This window comes from Limulus polyphemus, unplaced genomic scaffold (assembly GCF_000517525.1).
Source record: "Limulus polyphemus unplaced genomic scaffold, Limulus_polyphemus-2.1.2 Scaffold185, whole genome shotgun sequence".
Lineage (NCBI taxonomy): Eukaryota > Metazoa > Arthropoda > Merostomata > Xiphosura > Limulidae > Limulus > Limulus polyphemus.
Window position 1 is genome coordinate 179239 of NW_013665795.1, and position 13029 is coordinate 192267.

General features: G+C 33.5%; 1 protein-coding gene across 2 annotated transcripts in view; it reads left to right on the forward strand.

The window, feature by feature from the left end:
• The first annotated feature begins 2703 nt into the window (after positions 1–2703).
• Positions 2704–13029, forward strand: part of LOC106478146 (calcium-activated potassium channel slowpoke-like) — a 96160-nt gene continuing 85834 nt past the window's right edge. For both annotated transcript variants that reach the window (XM_022381680.1, XM_022381681.1), the window contains exon 1: positions 2704–3689. In XM_022381680.1, coding sequence (XP_022237388.1) covers positions 3318–3689 — 372 coding nt within the window. In that variant the 5' untranslated portion in view covers positions 2704–3317. The remainder of the gene's footprint in view (positions 3690–13029) is intronic.

Genomic DNA, 13029 nt, shown 5'->3' on the forward strand with positions numbered 1-13029 from the left:
CCAACTATCCTTCCTCTAACAAAATCTGACATGTTGTAGCACAAGATAATTAGTGTGCGGAATACAATTATCCTCACAACTCTATAAATCAACCAACGGTTTTAACGTATTATCTCTATCAGTCCAGTACAATCAGTGAAACAATTACCTCCAACTAGCAACCTTTTGTGTTGTAAGTAAAGAGAAGGTTGTTTTGTTTTCATATGTATCAGTATATTACCGTTTTTCTAATCATCTATCATGGACCTGTAAATACGTTTATATAAAATTAGCAAAAAAGTTTTAGTCTTGTAATCAACTAATGTACTGCAGTGGGGACAAATGATAACTAGAAAGATCTTTTTTAGATTTTATTTATGAATAGCGCGGTAATTTTATATTGCTAACTCATTCATTTCATGTCTGTCAAAAGTGCTTTAGCTGCGAGTATAGTATCACAAACTTCACATTCATGGTTTACAAATTGGACTTTGTGGTGTGAAATAAGTTATAAATTATAGCTAAAAAAACCTTTGAATTTTCAAGAGAGAGAGAAAGAGTAGATAACTAAATAACAAATAATAAATTTTGCTTGAGAAAATAGCACTCTGGGAATGTATTCGTGACAAAGCCTACTTAATATGTACTTTTTCTTACCTGATTTTCTTAAATGAATTTATTCTAAGCATTTTTTAATTCCAGATTCGGCAAAAACATTTTCTTAGATTCGTTTCATTTTGTATTTCATCTATCCCATAATCTTTGGGAATTGTGTTAAACGTAGCTATAAGATTTTAAGTTTGGTTATGAAGATATCTATGAAAATTTAAGTCTTATTTTGTAAGTAGGTGGACGGAAGTTATGTACAATTGTGATTAATGAAAGGTTATTTTAGGACATGAAAAGTTGCTTCCCTTTTATGTTGTTGTTAAAAACGGAAAAACACAAAATGTGAAACTGCAAGTTTCCTTGTATCTCCGCATGAACCTAACAAACCTTCATGCTAAATTTGGTGAAGATCCATCAGCAGGAGGTGAATAATGATAAAAAATGCAAAAACGCTCATAAAACCACACAACCCAAAATGCGAAACTGAAAATTTGTATGTACCCCCCGCATGGACCTAATAAACCTCAAACCAATTTTGGGGAAGATCCATCCAAACCCTGCGAAGTAGTTACATGGGCATACAACAGATAGTACTATTATATTTATATAGATATTTGTTTTGTAATAATAATTCATTACGAAATTATCTGAAAATCTTTCGGAAAATGAGCAATCATTATCTTACCCAAAACAGAAAATCTTAATTTCTTTGAATTTTCGACAGTGTTATTGAAAATAAAACACAAGTTCCCTAAAACCTACCATCAGACAACAATACCTTACAGATACCGTTTTGTATTCCTCTTAAATCTATATAACTGTCTTTTAAATTCACAATTCACGGAACTAAATTCAGAAACCAAGCATTTTTAGTTGGAATTAAACTGACTTACTCCGCCCGTTTCTCCTCATATGAGACTTTGCCTCAACTATCCCGAAAAGCTTAAACTGAAAATAATAAGAACAGAGGATTTGTTTGTTTGTAATTAAGCACAAAGCTACACAATAGACTATCTGTGCTCTGCCCACCACGGGTATCGAAACCCGGATTCTAGCATTGTAAGTCCGTAGACATACCGCTGTGCCACTGGGGGGCTGAACAGAGGCAGTAATGGATCACATTAATTCCTTTATCATTTCTAGTCCAATAACGTGCATTCCCTAGGGAGAAGGGAAAGACATTATCTTTGGAAAACAATATGTAATATACAAAAAAAAGAAAAAACGCAATGCTTTATAAATGTCTTTTCCTGATAATATCACTGCCAGAAGAATGAATTGAACTTCTGGAATTTGTGTTAAGTCAAAATTATTTGCTTAAGGTAAATGTTTAATTTAGTAAAAGTCTTGTCTAACAATTTCATTTGAATAAAAAAGTGCATATAACACACACACAAAATAATTTTGCACGATGAATGATAATTTTAAAATATTGTTTTTCTCATAAGTTTCACGATATTTTGCAACACATACATGCATGGTATGCGTTACTCTATTATTATTTCACAATAATTTCGCGTGTAAATACGTGGAAACGTTTATCAATAATGATTTTGTTCTTCACCAGAGGTACATCACTCCCTATTAAAGGCTATTATTATTTCACAAGGCCTTTACACGCAAGCTTGTTTCTTTGTCTGTTGTTAAGCACAAAGCTGCACAAAAGGAATGTATGTGCTATGCCTGACACGGGTATCGAAACCAGGTTTTTAGCAATATATAATCTTATCGCTGAGCCACTGATGGCTACACATCAATACATGAAAACGTTTATCAATAGCGATTTTGTTTTTAGATATTCAGCCTTTATTAACATCTATCTATTTGAAATATATATTTCATTTGCTGAAAATATGCAGTTTTGATGTCCAAAATAACCAACTTTTCTCTCTCTTGTGAATCATTTACCACAGAAGTACATCTGTTTTTGCTCCAGTTTAGCAACATGATGAAAAGAAGACAACATAGTTAATGGAGAAAGTCAACAAACTGCACAACGCCTGCCATAACTTGGTAGTGGGCCGTCTATTTAGTGGGTTCACATTTCCTTCACATTCTCAGTATTGATTACTTTCCGTTGCAGCTCGTGAAGTTCAACAGTGTGTGGCTTATATTGCATTACAGTCAGAGCTGGTGAACTTGTTGAAAGCACAACTGTATGTTGGAGTTCTCAATGGTACTTCTATAATAAGAATGACAAACGTGTAGGATAAAAGCGTGCACACATTGATAAAATGACTTCTTTATCTGTTGAAGAGTCATCTGATTGAGAAAAACATAGACACACACAAAAAATTGGAAATTTATATTCTTATTACTCTGCTGCACAAAGAACTTGGTGCATGCGCTGTTGATGATCTGACTGCCGCAGTAAGAGCGTAGCAGGTGAAGCTGGCTGTCAGTGTTGTAGAGAACAACCTGTATGTCTCTACTGGGTGATACTTAACCGAGAGACAGCTGATGACACCGGTAACTATATTCAAGAAGTTTTATTAATTGGACAAACTGTAACAACGTTATACTATATTACCTCACGAAACGATGTGGTTTCCAGCAAAAATGTATATTTTGTGTTAACAGTCATGTGTATGAGAAATAGCTCTTGAAGATTAATCATTACACATATACTTATTATTTTACTTGACTGTTCTCGGGTGATGCCTAAAATGAATACTTATTCTACCCAACTGATACACATACCACAAAAAAAGTTACCTTAAGGAGGCATTATGTCGACGCTGAGCCATTCGGAGAGATCGGTGTCAGAGGTCACTGGACTAGCGCCCACTCTTAACCCTGACGAAGATTGCATAAAAGAAAGAAAATGGTGGTGTTTTCTTTTATCGAGTATTTTCACCTTTCTTTTCGGCTTGATTATTATATTATTATGGCGAGCTTTTGCTTTCTTAAGCTGTCGGAAAGAAGGATCGGGGCCCTGTCACCAACATTCTGCAATCAAACACCGACAACAACCGCAAGGTCCTATACCTGGGCAACTAGGAAGCAAAATTTACCAGACAACAGAGATCGGTTTCATGACAGAAGCAAAGGATTGGGCGGGAGAACTAATATCTGGCCAAACCAACACAGGAAGAATCTTGGTAAGTTCAACCTCCTTTGGTTTTTCTTAGAACGATATGCATTTTGAAGCATTAGATGATCACGAAATAATTTACAATTCAAATGATGTGCCGAGAAGCAAAGATATCTCACGCTAAATACATTTTGTTATTTTTTTCTTTTTGGTAGTTTGAAAAGTTTCTGCTTTTTCTTCCGTGTGACTTGTGAATCAAACGGTTTACCTTCATTCACGAAACTCGATATTGAATATAAAGTTTTCTAGTTTACTTTTACGGAATACATAAGAAGCAAATATTATTACACCAACTTAATGACACAAATACAAAACGTCTATAACTTACTTTTCATAAGTGACTTCAAATATAAGATCATTCTGATGTTAACTTTAATATAAACGTGTTTTATTCCTTATCCTGGACACAGATAAAACTCTTACTTTAAATTGATCATTCTTCCAAAACATTAAACTTCGACCCAAGATCACTAAGATTTATAATAAGGCTGTATTTCTTCAAAAAAATTTCTTTTATCTTCACCCTTATCTTTTTCACTGTATTATAAGATTAATTTCGAGGTATTTTACCATATACTCTGTATAGACTTAGACGAGAAAAAGTGAAATATGTGAATTGTAAAGATTCGTAAACGAAATTGTTGATAAAGGTCTATGCTAATACATGATTATAGTTTGTTTATATACAAGGTTCATTAGTACCTAACTTCTAACATTACACTAAAGCATTTACCTCTTCAGCCATATTCAAAATTTACAAAATCTTTTATCTTCATTCAAAAATGTAAAATTGTTGAGCAGTACTCATGTTTGTTTAATAAGATAACCCATAGTGTTTCCAGTGACAATCATTGTTAGGGTTACTGCATATGGATATTTATAATTTGTAGATTTATTTTCTCATACTAATGCTATGTTTTAATAAGTTCTTAGAACATAAATAATACTTTTTTTTTTACTTACTTCACACGTATTTGTGTACAAGTAAGAAGCTACACGTCAATTTTGCAACTTAAATCCAGAACTTTCTTCAGGGTAATTCCTGGATAACGAAACCAACTTTGTGAAATCAGTTTTTGCTATATCATAACACATAGATGGAGAACAGACAGCTCAGCCACCTTTGGAGTTTTCAAAAGTAGGTTCGCTACAAAATTCGAGATAAACTGTACATCAAATATCCAGGTCGCAAGATATAATTTCATTCAATGCAACAAACATGGAAGGGATTGTGTATACTCATAATTCCCGAACTTTCATAAATTGCTCATGTCCACAGTGCATCATCAAGTGGAAAAATGAGCGCAAACGTAGTAGAAGATAGTAAACGACGATGGAAATGTTCTGAGCAATTAATGGTGTATTTAATTAATCACTTCTAACCACGTGCAAACCTTAAATCATTGTAAACCCAATCAATCAACAATAAATGATAATCAAGTGTTCTCTTGAAAATATTTATGCTATGTAATAAATCTCGTAATAAATTGATTGTAGAACATTATGAAATTATCTACTCATGCTAATAAAACGATAAATTAAAAAATGTATGGTCCTTTTAGACTTAAGTTCTTTAAATTTTTGGTTTCCGAGATAAAATGATATCAATATTACTAAAATATGTTGTTTGGAAATGAGGAGTAATAAAGTTATCAGTTTTACGTCAAGTGTAGTTTTAATTGTTGCACTATCACTAATAGTGATTTATTTTGTTTCACAAAAATTAGGATGAATATTGTTCATAATCTGAAAATTATTGTTGTTAGTTGTTACGATGTCATCATTGTTATGTACCTAACAGAAAATCTGAAAAATTAAAACAAGTTGAGATCTTGATTTTTCGCTATAGAAATGCTTAAAGTCATAATTTCTTTCCAAGTAAAAAAAACAAAAACGACGTGTTTTTTTTGGTAAAATGAAATATAAAATCCTTTATCAGATATTTCAGCCTACTACTTCCGGTAACACCGTTCCCAACGTCAGGGCTTGTGACTATAGTATCCGCTTAGCCTAAAGTCAGTTGTATATGGTGGATCACTTTCTAAGTTTACCTTGTCCCAAGGACACAGGCCATCTCTAAATGAACGATGTCTATAATGAACAGATGTTGTGCCTGCGTTTATAATTTCCAGTATCCTCCAATTCATTTACCCATGGTCTCTTCGGCATATCTTCCAATAATTAAATAATTATTGGTTTTTTTTGAAGAACAATATTAATTTTAATCATGTTCGATCACATGGAGAAACTTTATAAAAAACAACAAAAAAACCTTTATTTTGTTTTCCCAATAGCATGCTCAGTGTCAGTTATTTGAGATATAATATTTTGCTTTTAATTACGTGTTTGTAATGGTAATTCTGGACGCATATTTTATGGTATTTCTGGGTACATATTTTATGATCGTTCTGGACGTATGTTTTATGGTTGTTCTGGACGTATGTTTTATTGTAGTTTTGTTTTTCTAACAATATGTCCGATACTAATCATGTTGACATATTGTTTTTCTGATAACTAATTGTTTATAATTATAAGTTATTCGAACAACACGGCCTGCAATGGTAATTCTGAATACATATCATTATTTTTCTTCCTACTTGCAAGCATTCTACTAGATAGAAACTCAGTTATGATAATTTTGTGCAGTCATCGTATTACACAGCAATAGCAACTTCTAATGATCAATGTATATGTATATCAATGGTAACTTCTAATGGTAAATGTATATGTATATCAACGATAACTTCTAATGTTCAGTGTATATGTATATCAACGGTAACTTCTAATATTCAGTGTATGTGTATATCAATGGTAACTTCTAATGATCAATGTAAATGTATATCAATGGTAACTTCTAATGGTCAATGTATATGTATATCAATGGTAACTTCTAATGGTAAATGTATATGTATATCAATGGTAACTTCTAATAGTAAATGTATATGTATATCAACGATAACTTCTAATGCTCAGTGTATATGTATATCATTAGTAACTTCTAATGAACAATGTAAATGTATATGAATGGTAACTTCTAATGGTCAATGTATATGTATATCAATGGTAACTTCTAATGGTCAATGTATATGTATATCAATGGTAACTTCTAATGGTCAATGTATATGTATACAGTAACTTCTAATGGTCAAGGTACATGGTTAACGTATAAATCATATTTCTAATCTTAAATACTTTGAACAAATAGAAATATTCTATTAAGCATTTGTACAGTATTGATAATCCTTAGCAAGTAATGTCGTTATATTAGTAACACTAATCTTCATAGTATTTTTTGGAAAATGTTACCATTTTACGGAAGCGTGTCTTATAGCGACTCTTGGAAATACCTTTCTGCCTTGACCTTCGGTGGCTCAACAGCACGTCTGTGGGTTTATAATGCTAAAAATCGGGTTACGATACTCGCGGTGGGCAAAGCACAACAGATAATCCAACGACAACAACTTTCTGTGCCAGTGTTTAGAACCGTGCTGCGGTTCAGAAGGAATAAGGATCGCGCCGAAACGCCGTCAAACACTCTCGGCGCTGTCAGTCGTGATTGATTTATAAAAGTGATAGTCAATCCTGTTATTCGGCCCCAAGAAATGGTCAAAGCTCTTGTGGCAGTTGCTACTGGGTGTCTGTTTTCCCTTTGGCCAGTAATTGAAATTAGTGGTGGCTATACCATAGTTCTATAGGAATCTTCGATCTGGCTGTTTAATGAAATGCCAATTGTTTCTTTCTGTTTAAAGTTCTTGGCCTCATTTCTAATTTCATAAAAACTAACTCAATAGTTACCGCTTCCAGAGTTGAAATCGCCAGCAATAATAAAAAGTATTCAAAATATCAAAAAATTGTTTGCAATTAAAAGTAGACCAATGAGAAGAATTTTAGAGTACACTTGGTGTATAGCGTTATTCGCAATTACTTATAATGGCACATTTCAGAAAATAAGCGCCATTAGCTGGAAAATGTGCAAGTTAAGAAGGTTTGAATTTTTACAAACGAAAGTAAAGAATATTGCAAAGTTAAACACATAGAATTGGTAAAGTAATGTGTCCAATAGGCCTCATATTTGTGTAGTCTGGTGTGATTCTTACAACAAATATGGATAGTTGTTTGTACTTTTTGTTTACTATATTCACGTATAACCAATCCTCAACCGCCAAAAACGTCGTTAATGGGTTCAATAGGCCTCATATTTGTGTAGTCAGGTGTGATTCTTACAACAAATATGGAACGTTGTTTGTATTTTGTTTTACCTAAATGTGCAGAAGATTATGAATGTCAAATTAACTATTGGGGAAAGTACAGTACTGCTCTTTTTGAAATTGTTATTTTTCATTTCTATACAGTAACAAGTTACAAAAACAATGTATGATATACACATCAAAGAAGAAATTAGTAAAGATCTAGAAGTATTGAAAAAGTCTGGAATGATGAATAGACTGTAGACTATAAAGATATCACGGTTGCTGAAAGATCGTCAGAACGTTCTAGAAAAACAAACCCAAACTTGTGGGGTCCTTTACATAACAATCAAGTGATTCAACTTGAAATACGAAAAACGTGCTTGAACAATTCCACTTGAAAAAACTTAATGTTAAGCCCTTAAGCACGTTTTGCGCCACGTAGAGGAAGACAAACTACAGACACTTTTATGTTACTTCCCTGTAATGCTCATGGTTCTTTTCCTTAACGGTTGTAAAAATTCAATATGTTTCCTCTCCAACCAACCAATTACTCTCAATGTAAGTTGATAAAGTTGTTTCAAATGTCCAGCTTAACTTTCATTGCTGCATAAAGAATGTATGACAAATGGGTGGAACTGCATTAAGACAAAAATCCAGTTACATTCCAAAATCCATACGTACACTTTTGACAAAAAATTAAAAAATTAAATAACTGACTTTGTAATCTAATGTATTTCCAATAAACTGTTGCGCTTTTGAAAAATTTGGAAATAAAATAAGCTCGAATAATTGACACTGGGACTGATGAAGAAAGCATAGAATCGAAATAACTTTATACTTCTTAAGGGTGGCCCGGCATGGCCAGGTGGTCAGGGCGCTCGACTAGCAATCTACGGTCACGGGTTCGAATCCCCGCCCCACCAAACATGCTCGCCCTTTCAGCCGTGGGGGCGTTATAAAGTGACGGTCAATCCCACTATTCGTTGGTAAAAGAGTAGCCCAAGAGTTGGCGGTGGGTGGTGATGATTAGTTGCTATGACTCTCTTAAGGTAGCCAAATGCCTCGTCATCTAATTAGTGACGCGCATGAATGAATTAACGAGATTCCCACTGTCCCTCTCTACTATCTAGCGAAACCACAGCGAAAGGAACGGGCTTGGAAAAATACTGGTCTTTCACTGCTAAATTAGGAATGGCTAGCGCAGATAGCCCTCGTATAGCTTTGCGCGAAATTCAAAACAAATAAAAACTTCTTAAGAAAATGCATTTTTTTCCGAAAACTTTCATCTCAGATCGTTCAAAACCTAGGCTAGCACATAAAGGATTGATATTGAATTATTGGACATTAAGGGATTAAAATAACACTGCCAAATGTTTGTGAAAAATTATAAAACAACCCTTCTACCCCTCCTATAGGTCAATTAAACTTCCAAGTTTTCCGCGCTTTGCTCTTAAAGTTGTAGTTCTCACTAACCTTAATTCGAATCATCGGTTCTTTGAGTGAAAAAGTATTTATGGCATTTTGATTAGAAACAAAGAATAAATACAAAATTCGCTACTGAAATTCAAGAAGTCTTTTTAAGATAAGCACCGGTAGTAACGCTGAATATTAGCAATACATTTAAATTGTCCTTCAATTGGATCATTATGAAATACTAAGAAAACAATAACTTTCAGCTATAGCGAGATAAGTTCGGAAAATACAAAACTGTTTTGTTTATTTCGAATATTTCCGTAATTCTGAGTTAATATATTAGAGGGAAGCTAGCTAGTAACAGTACCAACTCCTGTATTACTTTAATCAAATTGTTGAATTTGACTGTTATTCTTGTAATGTGCCCACGGTCTCAAAATGTGTAGTGCGATTTTGCGACAACGGGACGCAAACCTGGAACCCTCGATTAACAGGACGGTTCTGACCACTATGTCAAGCTCGGCCCATGAAGATAAAAAAGACACGGCTCAACAATCATTCATGGGGTACTACAGAAATTCAGAAATTCTAGACAGTTAAGGGGGCAGATCTGGAGGTGTGTGTGTGTATGGTGTAATTACTCCACGATTCCCGAAATTCACATGCAGTCTTCTGGATTTTCGTGTAATTTTGGTTCGTTTCGTTTATCTCTGTGCCGAATTAATCCGTAATTTTATTGTTACTATTCCTTTCATTTCATTTTCCAAATACTGTAATCCTTGATTTTCATGTAAGAGCCACGACTTGCAGACAGGCGACACTAGAGCACAAGTGTGAAAAGGTGTGAAAATTGATAAAAATTCGATAAGACGACTGTTGGGAGTGAAATAATTAGAGTCAAAATTATAATTTAAATATCTATGAGGATGAGGAAGATTGCAAATTACTGTAGAAATAGAAGTGGCAGAGTGGTCTGAATACAGAGGGAAGTATTCCTTTAAACATTCCTGATCTTCTGGTGTTGTTACTACTAACTATATGTGTCCCTGGTTCGTGCTAAGTTTCAGAATGTACAATTGCAGTTGTTAACATTGTTCATTATTCATAAAAGTATATCTTCCTACAAAGGCACATATAACATAAACGCATATATGTTTTAACCATGCAGTACAATCATGAAATAATACATTTACTTACTGTTTTGTTATTGTTGTTTTTTTGAAATGTTTGAAAAATATGTTGAAAGATGTGGACATTTAAGACTGCTTGTCTACTTGTGATTATGTGTATTCAATTTTACCATCATTGTTTTAAGCTTCATTTGCAATTTAAAAACGTATGTAATCTTATGCAAGTAGAGGTATTTTTTTATCTTAATGTTAATATCCCGTGAGTTTCCAGGAGGAATTCATCTTCTGGTTCCGTTGTGGCGCTTGGTTGGGAACCAGACCCTTCCGGCATAAAATGTCTGTGGCTGAAGTTGTAACAGCAACTGACGCAAGTGAAACAATTTTGAGCTAAACCCATGGAGGCTTAGCATTGCCTGGTGGTTAGGGAGCTCTACTCACAATTTACGAACTGTGGGATCGAAACCCCTTCACAAAATTTGCTCGCCCTCCCAGCCTTAAGGACGTTATAATGTTATGATCAATTAAACTATATGTTAGTAAAGATGGGCCGAACGTTGTCCGTGGGTAGTGTTGAACGGCTGCCTTCTTTCTATTCTATTACTTCAAAATTAGGGACATCTAGCAGAGATAGCTCTCGAATAGCTTTACTTGAAATTCAATAAACAAACAAACACATTATTATACAAATCAATTTCCCAATTTAGATAAAAAATCAAATGGTAATTTTGTGTTTTCTAATAAAGAAACAATACTTTAATCATTACAGAACTACCAATGATACAGATGGTTAAAATAATTTATTAAATAATTGTATGAAAAAAAGTTGATAGAAATAGATTAAATCTTTTAAACGGAATGAATACATTAAAAACTATTTCATCAGACTTTATATTCATGAACTTATTATTTTACAAAGACTATCAGCAGTCGAAAATTTTACCTTCTTTCGAGAGGATTAATTTTTTTTTTCAACATGAAAAACAATATAAAGCGAAAGAACTAAACTAAACGATGTTGAGTGTTAAGCAAATGTTTAGAGCTCTGTTTCTTTGGAATATGTCACTCTTTTCTTTCGTCAAACTCTTGTTATACTCTCGTCAAACACACCATTTTCGATGAATAGATATTGTAATATTCTATGTACCCTTGGAGACAAGTTGTAAACAGTAAGCTTAGTAATGTCAACAAATACCGTCAACTCAACATTGAATATGCTTATATAATGTGGTCGTTCTTAATTGGCTGAATGCGAAAACTAATAAGCTTTTGTGTTATTCATGCATGTAAGTGTGTGTGCTAAAATATTAACATTACTGACGTTGCCAAGACTGTAACTTATGAACAAATACAAAAATAGCCTGAAATGGAAACACCCAATGACTGACTTTATAGATATTTTCTTACAATTCGTTACTGAAAAGATTGTATGGTGGTTTTGAAAATTCTCGCAAAGCTACACAAGGGCTACCTGCGCATAGGCCTAAATTTGAAATGATAGACTAAAAGAAAGGCAGATACTTAACGGCCCCCACCGCCAACTCTCGGGTTGCTTTTGTCTGACCGATTTGGCTTTCATTATTATAAAGATCCCACGACCCCAAAGTGCAAAACACGATTTAGCAGCAACAGGTCGTGAACCGTGAAATCTCGGATTCACATTCCCACGTACTAGCAATTAGGCTTTGCTCGGCCCTTATTCGAATGAACCGGTTTGGAATATACCTTATTTCATATAGCATGATAAAGAGTAGTCAACTGTGTTCATGGTATGTTTATTCCCCTGCTTCGTAAAAGTAGGTAATCCAAATAGAAATTTTTAATTTTAATAAGATGCGTGACTATTTTGAACATACATTCAATAGGCACGTGAGGGATCTCGTTTCATATTTGGGTCATATTTGGTTCTGCCTAAAAATCGATTACTGGTTTAAATGACCGAATGTGAAAAAAAAAATAAGAAAAAGTTCGACAGCAGTCACGGGAATATGCCTTTGAAGAAATATCGCGATTTTCTTATCGTGTTGATGTTTTGGTTTTCTACCACATGAAGCAATGCAAGATATTTTTAAAGATACGATAAAACTGAACGTTAGAGTTTGCTTATAGTGTTTACAAGAAAAAATCAAAGTAAATGTAATGATGAGAAGTGCGAGAGCTACTTTATTCTTTCTTTTGGTGATACCGTCATGTAAAACCAGAAGAAACCAGTTTTGGATATAATAGAAAACTACTTTACTCAGTAACCATAGCAACTAAGTCTGAGCTATGTAGCCATGGTGTTTCTTGACGTCATCTATTTAACAACACCGAGCCATACTTTTCATTTAAAGAAACTTAACTTGTGTGCGAACTAATTATTTTGAAAGGAACACAAGCACTTAGAACTTGAAATAAAGTCATGTAATTATTATTAGTATCATATAAGACGCTTATATTATATAGTATGCCATATTACACATACTGCACTTAAATTCATCCCTTTATTTACAGTAGTGTAAAATAATACCTTAATAAAAGTTAACAAGTTATACTTAAATGAATGTGATTATATTTTATAGAATCTAAAACAATACATTTTGCGAAATGATACTTTAATAATATTACAAGCATGTCA